The sequence below is a fragment of the Symphalangus syndactylus genome, chromosome 9 (assembly GCF_028878055.3).
Source record: "Symphalangus syndactylus isolate Jambi chromosome 9, NHGRI_mSymSyn1-v2.1_pri, whole genome shotgun sequence".
Taxonomy (NCBI): Eukaryota; Metazoa; Chordata; class Mammalia; order Primates; family Hylobatidae; genus Symphalangus; species Symphalangus syndactylus.
The window spans coordinates 133,140,606-133,162,732 of NC_072431.2; the positions used below are offsets into that span (position 1 = coordinate 133,140,606).

General features: G+C 43.0%; 1 protein-coding gene across 2 annotated transcripts in view; it reads left to right on the plus strand.

Moving 5' to 3' along the window:
• Positions 1-22,127, plus strand: part of GLDC (glycine decarboxylase) — a 112,310-nt gene that overhangs the window by 40,242 nt on the left and 49,941 nt on the right. For both annotated transcript variants that reach the window (XM_055294285.2, XM_063609191.1), the window contains exons 7-15: positions 83-279; positions 2,686-2,782; positions 10,395-10,500; positions 12,514-12,653; positions 13,281-13,361; positions 14,576-14,673; positions 15,169-15,253; positions 15,429-15,470; positions 16,581-16,723. In XM_055294285.2, the coding sequence (XP_055150260.1) occupies positions 83-279; positions 2,686-2,782; positions 10,395-10,500; positions 12,514-12,653; positions 13,281-13,361; positions 14,576-14,673; positions 15,169-15,253; positions 15,429-15,470; positions 16,581-16,723 (989 nt within the window). The remainder of the gene's footprint in view (positions 1-82; positions 280-2,685; positions 2,783-10,394; positions 10,501-12,513; positions 12,654-13,280; positions 13,362-14,575; positions 14,674-15,168; positions 15,254-15,428; positions 15,471-16,580; positions 16,724-22,127) is intronic.

Consider the following 22,127-nt stretch of genomic DNA (forward strand, 5'->3'; position numbering starts at 1 on the left):
GTAGTTAAGATAATTTGCTACTCTCCCGCTAGTCTCAGGGAAAGGTAGCAACCTTGTTCCTTTTCTCTCATTTCCTTTCTAGAGCCTGGCCTGCTGTGCTACTGACCTTTTAGCTTTGTGCATCTTGAGGCCACCTGGAGAATTTGGGGTAGACATCGCCCTGGGCAGCTCACAGAGATTTGGAGTGCCACTGGGCTATGGGGGACCCCACGCAGCATTTTTTGCTGTCCGAGAAAGCTTGGTGAGAATGATGCCTGGAAGAATGGTGGGAGTAACAAGGTAAAGGGGCTCATGTTTCTCTACTTTTATTGTGATTGTGATTTCCCTGATTTCTTCTGATCATAAATGTTGATTTCTATCTGAATTCAACTGGGCCATGTTGAGTCAGTTAAGGAAATGCACAACATAGATTCAGAAGAACAATTCTGTTTGGGATATGAGCCAGTACTTCTCAAATACTATAAATTTGTAAATTTTTGAAAAATTTTGTGTATAATTTACAATATATCGAAGTCATATAATGCATGGAATTGTTGAAGCCTTGGTGGAACAATTGATGGAAGCCTTGAAAGACTAAATATTTTAGGCATGTTTTGTGTCTGGACAGTTTCGTTCTCAAAAGCATTATGCCACATGGCTCTGTAAAGACAAATGCACTGAAAGACTAGAAAGCACGCACCGAGTTTGCTCTGCGTTCCTTCCTAGAGGCTTCCGCCACGTGGCCATTTGAGTAATTTCCAAATTTCCAAATGTACTTTCCTGATTGCTTCTCCTTGGTGAAACTTCTCAGATTAAAAACGTAGATGTTTGGAAGTACTCTTTGTTCCTTAAAAAAAAAGAAAAGAAAAAAAAGGGCTGGGTGTGGTGGCTGACACCTGTAATCCCAGCATTCTGGGAGGCTGAGTCAGGCAGATCACAAGATCGGGAGTCCCAGACCAGCCTGGCCAATATGGCGAAACCCTGTCTTTACTAAAAATACAAAAATTAGCTGGGCGTGGTGGCGGGCGCCTGTAGTCCCAGCTACTCGGGAGGCTGAGGCAGGAGAATCACTTGAACCACGGAGGTGGAGGTTGCAGTGAGCCGACATCGTGCTGCTGCACTCCAGTTTGGGCAACAGAGCAAGACTCCATCTCAAAAAAAAAAAAGGAAAAAAAAGGAGCGGGGGACATAGATGCATTCCAGGATTATTACTGGGGAAATTTAGAAAAAAAAAAATTATCTTTTTGACCTTTGATAAAAGCTGGACTTTAACATAAGTGAGTAGGCTGAATTAGTGAATGATGTGATGATAATGTGAAGTGTGTTTTTTTAAAATTTTATTTATTTATTTATTTATTTTGAGACCAAGTCTCACTCCGTCACCCAGCCTGGAGTGCAGTGGTGTAAACATGGCCACTGTGTCCAACTAATTTTTAAAATTTTTTGTAAAAACAGGGTTTCACCAAATTGCTCAGGCTGGTCTTAGGGCTCAAGATCCGCCCACCCCAGCTTCCCAAAATGCTGGGATTACCAGGTGTAAGCCACCATGCCTGGCCCCTGTATACTTTAAATCATCTTATAACACCTAATGTTATGCAATAGTTGTTACACTGTATTGTTTTTAAAAATTTGTGTGATTTTTTTTTTTTTTTTTTTTTGGGACGGAGTCTCACTCTGTCACCCAGGCTGGAGTGCAGTGGTACGATCTTGGCTCACTGCAACCTCTGCCTCCCAGGTTCAAGTGGTTCTCGAGCCTCAGCCTCCCAAGTAACTGGGATTACAGGTGCCTGTCACCATGTCTGGCTAATTTTTGTATTTTTATTTTTAGTAGAGACGGGGTTTCACCATGTTGGCGAGGCTGGTCTCAAACTCTGGACCTCAAGTGATCCGCCCACCTTGGCCCCCCAAAGTGCTGAGATTATAGACATGAGCCACCATGCCCGGCTTGTAAAATTTGTGTGATTTTTAATTGTTGTGTTATTTTTTATTTTTTCGAATGTGTTCAGTCTGTGATTGGTGGAATCTGTGGTGCAGAATCCACAGAGAGCCAACTCTTTTAGATTTTGTCAGATATTTCCACTTTTCCTGTGTCTCCTGAGAAGTTCAGAGTGAAACTTAATCCTCCTAGTCACCATTATTATATTTGTCTGGGAAATTCCTGCAAAATTTTCTTTCAAAATTCCTAAACTTGTTGTATATACCTTGGTGTCTCAGAGTACAGTCTAAAAATCAGTAATCCTGCTGGGCGCAGTGGCTCATGCCTGTAATCCCAGCACTTTGGGAGGCCAAGGCGGGCGGATCACCTGAGGCCAGGAGTTCAAGACCAGCCTGGCCAACGTGGTGAAACCCCGTCTCTACTAAAAATACAAAAATTAGCTGGGCGTGGTGTCGGGAGGCTGATGCAGGAGAATCGCTTGAAACTGGAAGGCAGAGGTTGCAGTGAGCTGAGATCGCGCCACTGCACTCCAGCCTGGGCGAAACAGCTAAACTCTCTCAAAAAAAAAAAAAAAAAAAAAAAAAAAAAAAAAAAAAAATCAGTAATGCTGTTTAGATAAGGAACATTTAGAAATTGTTTCTTTATGAACTTGCACCCAAGTACATTTGCAGAATTCACTTCAAGCTGGAAAGGAAAGAAGTAATTCTATTTATAGCATCGTCTAGTGCTGTGATCATCTGTGCTAACTGGATGCCTTATTCTTGGTGTAGAGACGCCACTGGGAAAGAAGTGTATCGTCTTGCTCTTCAAACCAGGGAGCAACACATTCGGAGAGACAAGGCTACCAGCAACATCTGTACAGCTCAGGTAAATCACACGTCTGACCTGACTACTGAATGCCTTATGATATACAGAAATGAGCTACTCATTCATTCATTCATTTGTTCATTTATTCACTACCTCCTGAGCAGTGAGCACACCAGAAATGGCAAGATCTTGTTGGTGTAGAAGGCTTGTTGTCTTATGAGAACCAAAATACAGTGTTGGCTGGGTGCGGTGGCTCATGCCTGTTAATCCCAGCACTTTGTGAGGCCAAGGCAGGCAGATTGCTGGAGCCCAGGAGTTGGAAACCCGCCTGGGTGACATGGTGAAACACTGTCTCTATGAAAAATAAAATAAAATAAATTAGGCGGCAGTGGTGGTATGCTCCTGTAGTCCCAGGTGCTAGGGAGGCTCAGGTGGGAGGATCACCAGAATCTGGGAGGTTGAGGCTGCAGTGAGCCATGATTATGCCACTGCACTCCAGCCTGAGTGACAGAGGGAGACTCTGTCCCCAGCTGCTGCCCCCACAAAAAATGTTAAAAAAAAAACACTATGTTTTACTGGTGTTCTTTATATGCACACCCTTTGCCTATGCTTTCTCTTCACCATACATGTTTTAATATTAAAAAAATAAAAAGCATTATTAGTTTCATTTTACCCGTAATCACATCCTCAGATCCAGAACAGGCAAAGCATAAGAAAGGACAAAAGAGACCACTCTTCACTTTTATGTACACACTTAAAATATATGTAAATAGAAAGATGGATATCAGGGTCTCTAGTATTCTTGGCATTGAGCCAGGTTTGTTACGGGTGGCAGTTGAGACACCGTCTCTTAGGACTGAGAAGGAGCCTCTCTAGGAAGGGGTTGAGGAAGGCAAAGCGAGGGCATTTGAGATAACTGTGCTTGAGGGGATGGTGGTAGTCATGAGGCACTCTTACTGGGAGATTATGACTGGCATTCTTTTTTTTTTTTTTTTTTTTTGTGGCAGAGTCTTACTCACTCGCCCAGGCTGGAGTGCAGTGGCGCTATCTTGCCACACTGCAACCCCTGCTGCCCGGTTTCAAGCAATTCTCCTGCCTCAGCCTCCTGAGTAGCTGGGATTACAGGTGCCTGCCACAGCGCCAGGCTAGTTTTTGCATGTTTAGTAGAGACGGGGTTTCACCATCTTGGCCAGGTTGGTCTTGAACTCCTGACCTCATGATCCACCCACCTCGGCCTCCCAAAGTGCTGGGATTACAGGCATGAGCCACTGCACCTGGCCATGTCTGTCATTCTTTAAAAGGATGGGATAAAGCAGGAAGAGCTTCCTGGGTTCTGACCAGGGTTCTGGGTTCTGCTCCTTGAAGTTGTTCCAGGGCTTAGGTCGAAGTGTTTGTGAAACCCAGCCAACCCCTAGGATCAGTTGGAGGCCCACTCCTGAGCACAGGATCCATTCTAAGTGCATCTCTTTTTTTTTTCTTCTTTAAGACAGAGTCTTGTTCCTGCGTCACCCAGGCTGGAATGGGGTGGCGCAATTTTGGCTCACTGCAACCTCTGCCTCCCAGGTTCAAGTGATTCTTGTGCCTCAGCCTCCTAAATAGCTGGAATTACAGGCCACCACACCCAGATAATTTTTGTGTTTTTAGTAGAGGCAGGTTTCATCATGTTGGTCAGGCTGGTCTCAAACTCCTGACCTCAAGTGATGGTCCTGCCTGGGCCTCCCAAAGTTTTGGGATTATACGTGTGAGCCATGGCACCTGGCCTCTTTTTTTTTTTTCTTTTTTTTTTTTTTTTTTTTTTTTTTTTGAGACGGAGTCTCGCTCTTTCACCCAGGCTGGAGTGCAGTGGCGCGATCTCGGCTCACTGCAGGCTCCGCCCCCCGGGGTTCACGCCATTCTCCTGCCTCAGCCTCCCGCGTAGCTGGGACTACAGGCGCCTGCCACCTCGCCCGGCTAATTTTTTGTATTTTTAGTAGAGACGGGGTTTCACCGTGTTAGCCAGGATGGTCTCGATCTCCTGACCTCGTGATCCGCCCACCTCGGCCTCCCAAAGTGCTGGGATTGCAGGCGTGAGCCACCGCGCCCGGCCTCTTTTTTTTTTTTCTTGAGACAGATTCTTGCTCTGTTGTCCATTCTGGAGTGCTGTGGCATGGCCATAGCTCACTGCAGCCTCAAACCTCAACCTCCAACCTCTAGGGCTCAAATTATTCTCAGCCTACTAAGTAGCTGGGACAATGGTTACATTCTACCACGCCCAGCTAATTTTCAAAAAAATGTTTTGTAGAGACGAGGTCTCGCTTTGCTGCTCAGGTTTGTCTCAAACTCCTGAGCTCAAGTGATCCTATCTTGGCCTCCCATAGTGCTAGGATTATAGGCATGAGCCACCGTGCCTGGCCATTGTAATTGCATCTCTTCTATGAAGTGTCAGAGAGAGATATCAGAGATGCTTCAATGGGAGGTAGAGTGCTCTTTTGTCTCAGGGCTTTGGCGTCTAGAACCACCTCTGAAAAGCTTCTCCAGGAAGGCAGTGGGCAGTAAGATCTTATAGTTGGTTCTGCAGCCACGGGTCTTTGGAGCCGTTTCCTCAGTTGGTCCTTTTGTATTATGTTTTGCCTCAGGAAGGTGCCACCTCTTTTCAAATAAGAGCTCTTCCAGTGTCATAGGAAGGAAAGCTGGTTGGCACAGGCTTTTCCTCTGTTGAACAGCAAGCTGACCTTTATTTATTTGTTTTTTTTGTTTTGTTTTTTTTTTTTGAGGTGGAGTCTTGCTCTGTCACCCAGGCTGGCGTGCAGTTGCCCAATCTCAGCTCACTGCAACCTCCGCCTTCCAGTTTCCAGCGATTCTCTTGCCTCAGCCTCCTGAGTAGCTGGGATTGCAGGCGCCTGCCATCATGCCCAGCTAATTTTTCTATTTTTAGTAGAGACAGGGTTTCACCATGTTGGACAGGCTGGTCTCGAACTCCTGACCTCATGATCTGCCCACCTCAGCCTCCCAAAGTGCTGGGATTACAGGCATGAGCCACCGTGCCTGGCCACATGGTGATCTTTATATGATGGCCTCACTTTCTGTAGCTTACCCTCCATTTGTTGAATTATCTGCTTATGTTTTCCCTTTCGGTGCAGCTGACTGCTCCTGTCTTGCTGTTTCTCCCCAAGTTCTTCCAGGTTTCCCTCTGATCATAAGTCCATTTAGGGCCTCAGTTTTCTGCTTCTAGGTTCATTTTCCAGGTGAACTTGGGCTATCTGCAGTGAACCAATTATTTTCGTTTCTTTCTTTCTTTCTTTCTTTTTTTTTTTTTTTTTGAGATGGAGTCTTTCTCTTGTTGCCCAGGCTGGAGTGCAATGGCGTGATCTTGGCTCACTGCAACCTCCGCCTCCCGGGTTCAAGTGATTCTCCTGCCTCAGCCTCCTGAATAGCTGGGATTACAGGCACCCACCACTATGCCTGCCTAATATTTTTTGTATTTTTAGTAGAGATGGGGTTTCACCATGCTGGCCAGGCTGGTCTCAAACTCCTGACCTTGTGATCCACCTGCCTTGGCCTCCCAAAGTGCTGGGATTACAGGTATGAGCCATTCTGCCCGGCCTTATGTTCCTGTTGCTCAGTTTCTTCCAGTTCATGTATAGCTGATAATTTATTATTTAACTTGGGTTGAAAGGTCTGTATCTTTTCCAGCAATTGTTAAAATGTTTGCCCTGGAGATGGCCATACTCCAGCTTGTCTGATTTTCATCCTCTTATTTTGATGATCTTCTAACCCTTTGCTGTCTATTTCACTGCATATGTGCCTTTTCATAGTTGATTGCATGAAAGAATTAGTCATAACTCCACTTTCACTCTTTGTAAGCATGCAAGTCTCCCTGTTTTGTTAGGAGATGACTGGTGTCTTTGAGTTGTTCCTTTTGTGCTGTAGGTCTTTGACCCCCGCCTTCTGTTGTAGCAGCTGTTCCACATTCATCTCACTCTTGCTCTTCTCTCTTGTCACTGGGGCGGGTGGGGGGGTCCACTCTTAGTTTCGCATCGTGGATGGGGCATGACTCCTTTTTAATCTCTGAAAGTGTGTTAATGATTCTTTTTTAAATAAAATTTTCTATAGGGAGTCTCTCTCAGCCTATTCTGGCTCAGCAGGCCCCATCCTAAAACAAAACTGAAAAAAACAGGGTGCAGTGGCTCACACCTGTAATCTCAACACTTTGGGAGGCCAAGGCAGGAGGATTGCTTGAGTTCAGGAGTTTAAATCCATCCCAGGCAACATAGTGAGACTCCTGTCTATATAAAAAAGTACAAAAATTAGCCAGGTGTTGTGGTGCACACCAGTATCCCAGCTACTCAGGAGGCTGAGTTGGTAGCAGTGCTTGAGCCTGGGAGGTCCAGGCTGCAGTGGGCTGTGATCACGCCACTGCACTCCAACCTGGGTGACAGAACCAGACCCCACCTCTACAAAACAAAAAGGAAAAGAAACAATTTTTCTATAAGTTTGTGGCATTACTACAGATGTCTGAATTTTCATTATGTTCTGTTCTTTATATTCTCATTTCTTTTTTTTTTTGGAGATGAGTCTTGCTCCGTCGCCCAGGCTGGAGTGTAGTGGCGCCATCTTGCTCACTGCAAGCTCCACCTCCCGGGTTCACACCATTCTCCTGCCTCAGCCTCCCGTGTAGCTGGGACTACAGGTGCCTGCCACCATGCCTGGCTAATTTATTGTATTTTTAGTAGATACAGGGTTTCACCGTGTTAGCCAGGGTGGTCTCTATCTCCTGACCTCGTGATCTGCCTGCCGCAGCCTCCCAAAGTGCTGGGATTACAGGAGTGAGCCACCGCGCCTGGCCATGTATTCTATTTCTTAGCTTCTACCACAATAAGCAGCTCTTTCATTAGCTTTTCTTATTTTTTATATAAAAATCTTTTTAAAACAGAGATGGGAGTCTTACTTTGTTGCCCAGGCTAGTCTTGATCTCCAGGCCTCAAGCGATCATCCTGCCTCAGCCTCCCAAAGTGTTGGGATCACTGGTGTGAGCCACTGCATTCAGCCTGTTGGCTTTTCTAAAGTCAGGTGTAGTAAGGAATAATTTACACTTTATTAGCTTTTTTTATTGAGATGTAACTCACCATAAGTTTCACCAGTTGCAAGTATACAGCTCAGTGGTTTTTACTCTATTTACAAGGCTGTGCAACTGTCACCAGTATTTAATTTCAGAATATTTTTATTACCCCCAAAAGAAATTCTATTCCTATGAAGTAATCACTCCTCATCCCTCTTCCCTTCCTATAGCCCCTGGCAACTACTATTCTACTTTCTGTCTCACTGGATTTGCCTATTCTGAATATTTCATATAAATGGGATCATACAATATGTGGCTTTTGTACCTGGCTTCTTTGCATAAGGTTTTCAAGGTTCATCCATATTGTAGCATGAATGTGTACTTAATTCTTTTTTTTTTTTTTTTTTTTTTTTTCGAGACGGAGTCTCGCTGTGTACCCCAGGTTGGAGTGCAGTAGCACGATCTCAGCTCACTGCAAGCTCCGCCTCCTGGGTTCACGCCATTCTCCTGCCTCAGCCTCCTGAGTAGCTGGGACTACAGGCGCCCGCCAACACGCCCGGCTAATTTTTTGTATTTTTAGTAGAAACGGGGTTTCACCGTGTTAGCCAAGAAGGTCTTGATCTCCTGACCTCATGATCCGCCCGTCTCGGCCTCCCAAAGTGCTGGGATTACAGGCGTGAGCCACCGCGCCCGGCCTACTTAATTCTTTTCTATGGCTGGGTAATATCCCATTGTTTGGACATGCCACATTTTGTTTATCCATTCATCAACTGGTAAACATTTGGGGTGTTTCAGATAAGCCTGCTGTGAACATTTCTGTGTAAATTTTTGTGTGGATGTAATGTTTTCAGTTCTCTTGGGTATATTCCTGGCAGTGAAATTGCTGGGTCATATAACTCTACATTTAACATTTTGAGGAACTTCCAGACATTTTTCAAAGTGGCTGCATTATTTTACTTTCCTACCAGCAGCACATGAATATTCTAGTTTCTCCATATTTTCACCAATGCTTGTTACTTCCTGTCCTTTGGTTATAGCCATCCTATTGGATGTGAAGTGGTAATCTCATTGTGGTTTTGTTTTGTATTTCCCTAATAACTAATGATTTTGAGCATTCATTAGCTTTTGATGCTTTTAAGTACCTTAATTAGATTATTGTTATTTTATTTATTTATTTTAGAGATGGGGTCTTGTTACGTTCTTCTTGCTGGTCTTGAACTCCTGGGCTAAAGCAATCCTCCCACCTTAGCCTCCCAAAGTCTTGGGATTACAGGCGTGAGCCGCCGATTCAAGCCCATTGTATTTTTAAATTTGTCCAATTTGTGAAAGAAATTGTCATTTTCTTGGTCTCTATTTTAATTTCTTGGTTCTTCTTTTGATATTCTAATGCCCTTTGAAATTTTTACAAAGTGGTTTTATACTTCTCATCAATTTGTTGTTCAGCCGTGTGATATAGCTTCCTGATTATGGAAGGAATCATCTCTAGATTAAAAAGGGACATCAACCAACCTCTACAATATTGTGGTGGAGGCTTCCAGGGCATTCTGTGAATGTCAGGCCTGGGTTTCTGTTTCCCAGCAACACAGCCATGAGCATTTGGGCACAGTGTGTCATAGATTCTTTACCTCAGCCTCGCCCTCTCCACAGCTGTAAAGTGCTGTGGAGTTTCTGTATTTATTTCTGATTGTTGTAAGGAGTCCACAAGAGTGTTTACACTTTGTCTAGGACTTTTAGTACAAGAATGTCTGTTTCCGTGTTTTCTGATGTCTCTTTCTCCTCATTTACTTCCTTGTTTGCTGACTTCACCTTTGGAAGCTGTTTCTTATTTTGCATTGGCTCTGTAGAGACTTCCTCTAGTAGTCTAGTAGAAAAAAAGATGTACCTAACAAAATGGACCCAGTATTGAACATCAACTGTATTTTGCAGGGACAGGGTTTCGTATTGTCAACCGGGCTGGAGTCCAGTGGCGCAATCATAGGTCACTGTAACCTCGAAATCCTGGGTTCAAGTGATCCATCTTGGCTTCTGGAGTCACTGGGACTACAGTTGCAAACCACCTCGCTCCCAGCTGAAGTGCGCATTTCCATTTTTGCCAGTCCTTTGCCACGAATTCTCCATTCAACTCTTGGTTGGCAGAAGTTCAGCCTCTAGTGTTTTATTTGAGTTCTTAGGAGAATTTTATTCCTGACGTTCTTGAATGTTTAAAAATTGCTTGTTCCTTTTTATTCTTGAAGAATTGCCTGGTTGAGTGTAAAATTCTCAGATTTCACTTTTTGTCCCTGAGGTCTTTATTGCTTCACTGTCTTCCAACATTAAATATTGCTTCTCAATGTCTGATGGTAGTGTGATCTTTGCCCTTAAGGGTGACATGATTTTGCTGCATGGAAGAAGCCCTTTGTAATGGTCAAATGTGAAGGTTTAGTATAGTAATAACTCCAGCGTGTCTTGGATGATGGTTCCCTTCAGGTAGTCAGGCAGGTTATACATTAATTGTCCCCAACTATCAAAGAATGTAGGAAATCTGATCATTTTGTTTTGTCCCTGTCTTCAGTTTTGACATCCCAAGTCAAGTAATTACGCCCTCCCACTAATTGTCTTTCATCACATGATTCTTTAAATGTTCTTATCTTTTAGGCACTCTTGGCGAATATGGCTGCCATGTTTGCAATCTACCATGGTTCCCATGGGCTGGAGCATATTGCTAGGAGGGTACATAATGCCACTTTGATTTTGTCAGAAGGTGAGTTGGTAATCTGTCTAAAACATGTGGGTGTAATAAAATTGATAAAGTTGAGTAAAATTGAAAATATTGCATGTCCAATACTGTAAGCAAAACTGAAAGTCAAATGAGAAACCAGGAAAAATACTTTTGACATCTGTGATTGAGTATTTTGTTGTTTGCTTTCTTTCTTTCTTCCTTTCTTTCTCTTTCTTTCTTTCTTTCTTTTTCTTTCCTTTTTCTTGCTTACTTTCTTTTTTTCTTGCTTGCTTGCTTGCTTTCTTGTTTTCTTGCTTTCTTTCTTGCTTCTTGCTTGTTTGCTTGATGGAGTCTTGCTCTGTCTGTCTCCCAGGCTGGAGTGCAGTGGCACGATCTCAGCTCACTGTAACCTCCACCTCCCGGATTCATGTGATTGTCCTGCCTCAGCCTCTCGGGTAACTGGGATTAAGGTACACACCACCACGTCTGGCTAATTTTTGTATTTTTGGTAGAGACAGGGCTTTGCCACGTTTTCCAAGCTGGTCTCGAATTCCTGACCTCAAGTGATCCGTCCACTTCGGCCTCTCAAAGTGCTGGGATTACAGGCGTGAGCCACCCTGTGTGGCCTAGACTGAGTGTTAATATTTTTTTCTCTTTTATTCCTGGCAAGCTGTGATATTTTTAATATATAGAACTCTTACTTTCCTACCGGCCCCAAACATAAGAAGGGTGAACACCCTAATAGAAAAATAGGCAAGAGACATTAAATGTAATTTTAAAAGAAATAAGTATACAAATAAATGGCCAGTAGACATAGAATTTTAGCCCCATTATTAATGAAAGAAATACAAAATAAAGCAATAAACTAGTATTTATCCCATTACATTGGCAATCAGAAGAATGCAGCTATGTGGTGACCTGGACATGGTTACTCATTTCTGTAATTTCAGCTACTCTGGAGGCTGAGCCAGGAGGATTACTTGAGGCCAGGAGTTCAATACCAGCGTAGGCAAGACCGAGACCGCATCTCTATAAAAAAATAAAAATAGGCCAGGCACAGTGGCTCATGCCTGTAATCCTAGCACTTTGGGAGGCTGAGTGGGGGTGGATCACTTGTGGTCAGGAGTTCAAGACCAGCCTGGCCAACATGGTGAAACCCTGTCTCTACTAAAAATACAAAAATCAACTGGGAGTGGTGGCACACTCCTGTAGTCCCAGCTACTCGGGAGGCTGAGGCAGGAAAATCGCTTGAACTTGGGAGGCAGAGGTTGCAGTGAGCCAAGATTGCTCCACTGTACTCCATCCTGGGCAACAGAGTGAGACACCATCTCTCAAAAAAAAAAAAAAAAAAAGGTGATTAAATCATGGTGCATCCATATGTTTGACTATTGTACAGCCATTAAATATGATTTAAGATAGTGATCTATAGGAAAGCATAGATGAGACCAGGTGTTGTGGTTCACACCTATAATCCCATCATTTTGGGAGGCTGAGATGGGAGAATTGCTTGAGTCCCAGAGTTCAAGGCCAGCCTGGGCAACATGGCAAGATCACTATCTTCAAAAAATTTAAAAAATTATTAGCCAGGTGTGGTGGCATGAGCCCTTGATCCCAGTTACTTGGGAGGCTGAGGCAAGGGGATTGCATGAGCTTGAACCCAGGAGTTTGAGGATGCAATCAGCTATGATCACGCCACTGCATTCCAGCCTGGACAACAGAGTGAGACCCTATCTCTTAAAAAAAAAAAAAAGTATAATTAGATATATATATATATATCTGATATTACCTGCTTCCCCCATTTCTTGAGAAATAATAACACCAAAATATAAGCAGTAAAGCAATTGTATGGTGATTTTCCTTACTCTTTTATATGTATTTCATAATTTTCTACAGCATAATAATAAACATGTTTAGTTTTTAAAAAAGCAATCACCAAAGCACTCCCCAGGACCAGCAAGAGTCTAGTAGAATTTATCTCTTTGTTATTCTGTGACATGTGAATGGCTGAGAGCAGGTTTCTATATCAGAGATTGGGGGCTCTCCTATCTTGTATAGGTCTCAAGCGAGCAGGGCATCAACTCCAGCATGACCTGTTCTTTGATACCTTGAAGATTCAGTGTGGCTGCTCAGTGAAGGAGGTCTTGGGCAGGGCCGCTCAGCGGCAGATCAATTTTCGACTTTTTGAGGATGGCACAGTAAGTCAAATTTTCAGTATTTTTACCAGTTTTTCAAATTTTCACATCCTTTCTCATTAAAAGCTTTTCTCTTTGTTTTTAAAATATCAAAAGTAAAACTTCAGGCACAGTCCTATTTTTTCATAAGCAAATGTTATTTACAATATGCAATACTGTGATCTTTTCAGTAAAGGATCATTCACCCTTTGCTTTCTTTTAGACTTTGTATTTTCATATGTGGGACTGAAATGCACATATTTTGCTCATAATACTCCTCTCTTCACAGTATGACTGACTTTAAGATAAAGGCTCTGATAACTGACATGCAGGTTAAGGGAAGAAAATCTCCCCAATCTCTGACAAGTAGGTTAAGGGAAGAAAAAGATAAGCATGTCTAGCTTCAGAAGGAGTGTCCTGCAGCCATGGAATGTTAAAGTTCAGAGGTGGCTGGCAAAACTCGAAGCCTTTTGAAGCCTGGGACTGGTCTAGCCACCTTCCTCTAAGCCTTAGCTTGGATGTAATTGTACCCTGATATTTTGGAATGATGGGATTTTGTTTAGCGCCATCTCCCCTTTGACCTCTCTTGGGATTCCTCCAGTGATCTGGAGTTTAGAGTTGATGTTTTCCATTTTGTTTTTGTTTCTGTAGCTTGGTATTTCTCTTGATGAAACAGTCAATGAAAAAGATCTGGACGATTTGTTGTGGATCTTTGGTTGTGAGTCATCTGCAGTAAGTAAAATAAAAACACGCATTCCTCGTCATAACTATTGGAGGTGGTAGCAAAAGTAGCTTATCCCCTGAGTGTGGGGGAGAAGGGACCCAAGTGTGACATTGGTAGCTTGTTGTTAAAATTATTCCGCTGACTGTCCCTTGCTAGTCACTGCTGACAGCTGGAGGTCACTGCTGCAGGGCTCCAGCCAGTATTATGCAGCCAGGCTAGTTGGAAAGATTGTTAATGGTGTTTCATTGGAAGTGCCTCTAGGCTGGGGATGGTGGCTTACGTCTGTAATCCCGGCACTTTGGGAGGTCAAGGGGGGCGCGGATCACCTGAGGTCAGGAGCTCGAGACCAGCCTGACCAACATGGAGAAACCCCGTCTCCACTAAAAATACAAAATTATCCAGGCATGGTGGCGCATACCTGTAATCCCACTTACTCAGGAGGCTGAGGCGGGAGAATCACTTGAACCCGGGAGGCGGAGGTTGCAGTGAGCTGAGATCGCGCCATTGCACTCTAGCCTGGGCAACAAGAGCAAAACTCCATCTCAAAAAAAAAAAGAAAAAGAAAAAAGAAAGAAACTGCCTCTAATACAAAGATGCAAGACATTGGTATCTTGGTTATGTTATTCATTGGAAAATTATGATATTCATGTAATACATATTTATTGAGGACCCAATATGTGTCAGGTGATCCACCCACCTCGGCCTCCCAAAGTGCTGGGATTACAGGCGCCACCGCACCTGGCCTATTTTCTTCTAAGCTTTAGTAGTTTTAGCTTTTAAATTTACATCTTTGGCCAGGCCCAGTGGCCCATGACTGTAATCCCAGCACTTTGGGAAGCCAAAGCAGGTAGATTGCTTGAGCCCAGTAGTTTGTGACCAGCCTGGGCAGCATGGTGAAACCTCATCTCTAGAAAAATACAAAAATCAGCCAGGTGTGGTGGTATGCACCTGTAGCCCCAGCTACTCAGGAGACTGAGGTAGGAGGATTGAGCCCAGTAGGGCCGAGGCTACAGTGAGTTGAGATCGTGCCACTGCACTCCAGTCTGGGTGCTAGAGCAAAACCCTGCCTCAAAAAATAATATATAAATAAATAGATAAATAAGTAAAATTATATATTTGATCCATTTTAAGTGCTTTGTGGCCCAGCCACCCAGAAACCTGGATGTCCACATGTGGCTCCAGGCACAGGTCTGGCCCTATCATCTCTGTGTTTCTCCTTCAGGAACTGGTTGCTGAAAGCATGGGAGAGGAGTGCAGAGGTATTCCAGGGTCTGTGTTCAAGAGGACCAGCCCGTTCCTCACCCATCAAGTGTTCAACAGGTTTGTGTGTCTTGTGTGACTTCTGCGTTTTGTGCTTTGGTAATCAGCTAGGGAGCTCGGCAGAGTGCTGCTGCTGACTTTGCCTGCTGTGGCCTGGTTATTGTGGCTCAGTCGTGGCTCATAAGTATCTCATCCTCATAAGGATCCTGACTTGAGAAAAGCACACTTTGTTTCCTGGTGACTCTGATCCCTTGGCACAGTCAGGAAGCAGGGATTTGGGATGAATAATTGCCAGGCTGAAGTTCACGCCCAAGAGCCCTATATCCTCTTCTTCCTAACCTTCAACTCATACCCACAGTCAGCTTCTTGTCCAAGACATCCTCTGAGGTTTGTGGGGATCTGTGCCCTTCTCTCTGAGTGTAGTTGACCTACTGTCCATGGCCAAAATTGATCTGCATTTTGAAAGTGGATTTTGGTGTGTCTTGTATTTCAGGAGGATGTGCATGGACTCATATCTACTTTTGGGGCCCCTAATTCTGTGTTTTGTGTTCACAGCTACCACTCTGAAACAAACATTGTCCGGTATATGAAGAAACTGGAAAATAAAGACATTTCCCTTGTTCACAGCATGATTCCACTGGTAGTTATTTGTGGCCTTTTTTCTCATTTCCAAGCTACCTCAATCCCACCTCTCTTGGTCCTACCTAATATGCTCCAAGAGCAACCAAGGGGTGGCCATGCTGGGAGAATGGAGGGTTGATTGATGGACTATAGAAAATCACTAATGTGATACATTTTGGATGTTCTTCTTAAAGGGATCCTGCACCATGAAACTGAACAGTTCGTCTGAACTCGCAGTAAGTAGCTCACTTCTATAAGTGGATATTCAGCAAGGGGCAGTGTTCTAGCTTCCACCTAAGCCCAGAACTAGTGAAATCTACTGGGACTGTGATTCTGTGATTGAAGAACTATTTTAATAATTCTTTACCTTGCTATTCAGCAATCTTGGGAGTAACCCTGTATTTCTCATGACTTCATCATTTAAATGTATGGCTAAACTTACTGTTTTTTAATAAAATTAATTAAATGTATATGGCATTTATGCCTTTCTATCCGATCCGTCCCCCACCCCCATCCCCTTTTAAACCTGTCATATTAAAAGCTTTTTAAAAAAAATTGTTTATAGTTCTGAATCTCAGGTAGCATTAAGAACCTTAAGCCTTCTTTCTAGAAATCCATTCCTGTATCAGAAACATAGGGATTCAAGTCAACGGAAGATTTGTGCAATTTGCTGTTGTGGTTGGCAAGTATCTCTACTAGGCCAGGATCCATTTTAGCAAAGCTTTTTTTTTTCTTTCTTTCATTTCTTAACGTTTATTCTGATGTAACAAATCATATCAGACAAAAGAAATCATTTTATATCATGATAAGATTTCCCTCTCCATTTTTGTAAAAAAGAGAGTCAAGGTCTTGCTATGTTTGCCAGTCTGATCTCAGACTCCTGGCCTCAAGCAGTCCTTCTACCTTGGCCTCCCAGAGTTCTGGAAATATAGGTGTGAACCACTGTGCCTGGCCTACCCATTTACTTTTGTGTTTGTTTCTTGTTCTACTTAGTGAAGAAAGAGAACAGTATATTGCTATATAAGAGTTTATGCCAACCATACCTGAAGCAACTCATTGTGTTTCATGGAAAGAAATCTATTTTGGGGGCTTTTTTTCCCTGAAAAGTTAGCAAAACATTGTATTTTTGTATAAGTTCCCTTTTTGGACAACTATGTCCCACTTTTAAATGAAGACAGTAATGGTACTTACCTTATAAGGTTGTGGTGGAACTTAAATAAATTAACATATGTATAGCGCTTAGAACAGTGCCTGGCACATAGCTTTTCTCATCATCATCATCATTATTATTAAAGCTATTATTGCTATTGCTATTATATATGCATTTTTGTTTTCTTTCTTTTCAGCCTGTCACATGGAAAGAATTTGCAAACATCCACCCTTTTGTGCCTCTGGACCAAGCTCAAGGATATCAGCAGCTTTTCCGAGAGCTTGAGAAGGACTTGTGTGAACTCACAGGTTATGACCAGGTCTGTTTCCAGCCAAACAGGTAAGGGCATTTCTTTTCTTGTTGTTTCAGTAACGTATTGTTGTATAGCATACACCACAAAACTTAAAGGCTTAGAACAACAACTTGTTATTTGTGTTATTCTGTGACTTGCTAGACAATTCCACTCCACTGGGGAGAGCATGGCTAGAAGGTGCATCGTGTTCTCGCTCACATAGCTGGTGAGGAGTTGTGGGCTGGGAGTGCATTTGAGGATGTTCACTAGGGCCATAGTTTTTCTCCATATGGGGCTTTCCTTGTAGTTCCTTGAGCTTCCTTGTTCCTTACAGCACAATGTCAGGGTTCAGAATGCGTGTTCCCAGATGAAGCATGCAGAAGCTGCAAATCTCTAATGGCCCAACCTCCTAAGTTACACTGCATCCCTTCCAGATTAGTCTATCTATTAAAGCAAGTCACAAGGCGAGCGCAGATTGAATCGGGGAGGGGACAACACCTGGGTGTGAATGTTGGGAGATGTGGTTCATTGTGGGCTGTCTTTGGAAGCTAGCTTACTACACCTGTCAGTGACACAGCATAAGAAGAAGGATCAAGCACACATGCTGAATTCCAACAAGTGTCTCAGTTTAGCAGGGCCAGGAAAACCTGGATCCTGCTTTGGTAATGTCACTAACTTTGAAAGGTCCCTTCTCCTCTTCCAGCCTCAATTTCTTTGTAAAGGAAAAAGTTTGAAGAAGAACAGTGATTTTCAAAAGCAACAGCCTCCAGCAAAATCTCCTGGGCACTTGTTAAAAATAGAAATTCCAGGCCCCACTCCAGACGTACTGATCATAACCTCCAGGGGTTGAGACTAAGACTCTTTATTTTTATTTTTATTTATTTATTTATTTTTTGAGATGGAGTTTTGCTATTGTTGCTCAGGCTGGAGTGCAATGGCGTGATCTTGGCTCACCGCAACCTCCGCCTCCCGCATTCAAGCGATTCTCCTGTCTCAGCCTCCCGAGTAGCTGGGATTACAGGCATGCAGCTAATTTTGCATTTTTAGTAGAGATGGGGTTTCTCCATGTTGGTCAGTCTGGTCTCTAACTCCCAACCTCAGGTGATCCGCCTGGCTCGGCCTCCCAAAGTGCTGGGATTACAGGTGTGAGCCACCACGCCCGGCCTAGAATCTTTATTTTTAAGACAAAGCCAAGTGATTCTAATACACAGTCATTTTGGAATCCCCTGGATTTGTGGTTTCTCTGCCTTCATGATGATAGATGACAGATGGACAGATGATAAGATAGATAGATAGATACATAGATAGATGAATGATAGATGGGCAGGAATGATGTTATCAGTGTGTGAGTTTTCATTTTAGAATATCTTTAGAAAATTGAGTTATGGTATCTGCCCCTAGGTTCTCCACCTCCTACTGCTCAAAGTATAGTTCTCTACCAGCAGCCTCAGAGTTGACCCGTCTGGGAGCTGGTTAGTAATGCAAGATTTCTGTTTCAAGATGCCCTACCTTCTGTTTTGTAACATAGACTACACAGTAAAGCCATGTACTTTGTAAAAACAATACACTCTATAAAATACAAACCCTTTGGGAAGAGGGTATGTGGCAATGAAAGGACACAGTGCTCTCAATTGTGTCTTAAAGTCTCACTTCATAAATAGGTAGGAGCCGACAGCATGAAAGTCAAGCTTTAGTATACCTTTGTTAGAACTTCATTACTCGTTTTTGTTTTGTTTTGTTCTAAGAGACGAACCTCAGTGAATTCTTAACCTTGAGTCGATGATAGTTATTAAATGTTGAAAATTAAGAAATTTCGCCCTCTAGTGACGGAATATAATCACATCTTCACTGTCATATTGGAGAGTGATTTTTGAAGGCTATTTTAATTCTGGTTATTAGCCCTTGCAATAAATTATGATCCCAGCCAGGATCCCAGAAGACTGACCTAAGAATCAGGAAATTTGTCTTCTTAAAGCAGTGGTTTACAACCTTGGCTAGGAATTAGATCCCATGGTGACTTTATAACATTCCCGATGCCCACATCACAATCCCAGATTGAATCATAATCTCAATGGAGAATGACTGGGGTGAGGGCAGGGACCCAGGCGTGAGTATTTCTTTAAAGTTCCCTACATGATTCCAACTTGCAGCCAAGGTTGAGAACCAGTGTCTTAGACTATTTCTCCGCTGCTTTTCCCTACATACCTGGTGTTCTTTCTTTGTCCTAATTTTTCTCATTCGTATGATGGGCAGTGAGACTCCACATCCTATCCCAATCTTGCAGAGCGTAAGAGATCTTCATCACGATGTCATTCCTGGCAATGATGTCTTCTCTAGTTCCTGAGATTCCCAGCTATACCATCCATTTCCAAGAGCTGATTTGAGCATGGTAGGGGCTTTGCACAATGTTTAGGCTTAGATAAAGGAATGAAGGATGTTTCAGGTCGTGAGCAGAAGCTGCTGTGACAGATGGGAAGATGCCTTATTCTTTGTTGAGAAAGTACAAGGGCCATGCTTCTAGTGAGTAAAGCAATTTGATGTCTTAATTTGCAGAAAAAAGGAAGGGATACACCACATAGTCCATATATAAGTGATTTTTTTAAACCTTGTTTCAATCCTGTTTTGGCTTATTTGTGCTAATCTCTGTACAAGTGGATGACAAATTCCTTGTCTTATAATTTTTCTGTGTCTACAACAGGGCTTACATATTGGCTAATTTGTCATGATTTACTGCTGGCTAGAGTCTAGTGAAATCTAGGGGACCTATATGCACTTCACGTTTTTTGTAAGAAGAAACACAGGTTTCTTGACTGCTCTGCACAGAGGGAGAATTTCGAATACCATGTCAGCCACTGACGTTATACTCAAAATAGCAGGTGCAGTCAGAGATGTCATCAAGGAATCATTTCCTGGTAATTTCATTTATACCTGACTAATTAGAGTCAGTCGGTGTGTCTGTAGAGTTCTGTAGTCATAAAAGTTTTGAATCTGAATGTTTCCTTTCCCTTTCATTATTGTGTGATATTTCAGATATAACCATGACATAATTTTTAGGAAGTAGCCTTAGTAGTATTTCACAACTCTAAAGTATTTTTTCTTGTGGTAAAATATACATAACACAAAATCTACTGTTTTAAGTATTTTTAGGTGTACAGTTCAGAGGCATTAAGTATATCCACACTGTTGTACAGCCATCACCTTTATCCATCTGAGAGCTTTTTGATTTTCTCAAATTCAAGCTCAGGACCTGTTAAACAGTAACTCTTCATTTCCTCTTTCCCCTTTTCCGTGGCCCCTGGTGGCCTCCATTCTACTTTCTGGCTCCATGAATTTGACTACTTTAGGAACCTCGTATAAGTGGATCATACAATATTTGTCCTTTTGTGTCTGGCGTATTTCAGTTAGCATAATGTCTTCAAGGTTCATCAATGTTGTGGCATGTGTCAGAATTTACTTCCTTTTTCCTGTTTTTCAGACAGGGTCTCATTCTTTTGCCTAGGCTGGAGTGCAGTAGCAGGATCTTGGCTCACTGCAACCTTGGCCTCCCAGGCTCAAGCGATCTTCTTGCTTCAGGCTCCCACTTAGCTGAGACTACTGGCATGCACCACTATGCCTGGCGATTTTTAAAAGTTTTTGTAGAGACAGGTGTCTCGCTACGTTGCCCAGGCTGGTCTGGAACTCCTGACCTGAAGTGATCCTCCTGCCTTGGCCTCCCAGAGTCCTGGGATTACAAGCATAATCTCCTGCACCTGGCCTACTTCCTTTTAAGGCGAATATTTCATTGCATATATATAGCACATTTTGTTTATCCATTTATCAATCGAGGGACACTTGAGTTGTTCCATCCTTTCGGCTGTACTGAATAATGCAACTTTACATTGATGTACAAGGATCTAGTTGAGTCCCTGCTTTCAGTTTTTATTTTGGTATATATTCAGAAGTGGAGTTGTTGGATATAGGGTAATGTTATGTTTAATTTTTTGAGGAATCGCCATACTGTCTTCTGCAGGGGTTGCACCATTTAACATTCCCACCAGCAGTGCACAAAGTTTCTGATTTCTCCACATCCCCCACCAACATTTGTTATTTTCTGTTTCCTCAAGTAATAGCAATTCTGATAGGTGCGAAGTGATATCTCATTGCGGTTTTGATGGACATCTCCCCAGTGATTAACAATGTTGAGCATCTTTTCATATGCTTACCATGCATTTGTACATCTTTGGAGAAACGTGTATTCAAGTCCTTTGCCCATTTTTTAATTGGGTTTCTTGGGAGATTTGTTGTTGAGTTATAGCAGTTCTTTTTTTTTTTTTTTTTTTTTTTCTTTGAGACAGGGTCTCGCTCTGTTGCCCAGGCTGGAGTGCAGTGGCGTGATAACGGCTCACTGCAACCACTGCCTCCCAGGTTCATGCCATTCTCCTGCCTCAGCCTCCAGAGTACCTGGGACTACAGGCGCCCACCACCACACCCGGCTAACTTTTTGTATTTTTAGTAGAGACAGGGTGTCACTGTGTTAGCCAGGATGGTTTCCATCTCCTGACCTCATAATCCACCCGCCTCGGCCTCCCAAAGTGCTGGGATTACAGGCATGAGACACCATGCCCAGCATTTTGTTTTTTTTTTTTTTTTTTTTTTTTTTTTGAGACGAAGTCTTGCTCTGTCGCCCAGGTTGGAGTGCATTGCAACGATCTTGGCTAACTGCAACCTTCGCCTCCCAGGTTCAAGCACTTCTCCTGCCTCAGTCTCTCAAGTAGCTGGGATTACAGGTGCCCACTACCACACCTGACCAGTTTTTGTATTTTTAGTAGAGATGGGGTTTCACTATGTCGGCCAGGCTGGTCTCAAACTCCTGATCTCAGGTGATCCTCCCGCCTCAGCCTCCCAAAGCGCTGGGATTACAGGCGTGAACACCACACCCAGCCTATATATTCTTAATTCCTTATCAGATATATGATTTGCAAACATTACCTCTCATTCCATGAATTTCCTTTTCACTGTTTACAGTGTTTTTTTGATGCACAAAGGTAACTCTAAATATACAATAAACATAAAGGATTTGCACCTTATCTAAAACAATGTCTGTGGCCTTCTCTAGTAAATATTATCTTTTGGTCAGCCTGGATAGTCTAAACTTTACCCACTCTTAGTCCATTTTTATGTACAGTAACTTTTTCATTCCTACTATTGATGATCTACCATGGTACAATTTAGATTTATATTCTGTATTTTCTGCGTTGACCTGACCTATGAGAGAGACACAGACCCTGACTGGAGAGGAGGGCTCTGCATTGGAAATGCTATGTTATTGACCCAAATACCAGTTGGCTCTGAATGCTGGTAACTGTCTGTCAGAGATGCCACTATGCCTCTGGTATGCTTGTGTCTTATTTGGGGTTTCCCAAAATCAGGCCCTGAAACAAGGACTTCAGTACGTTTATCTAGTTGCTGATC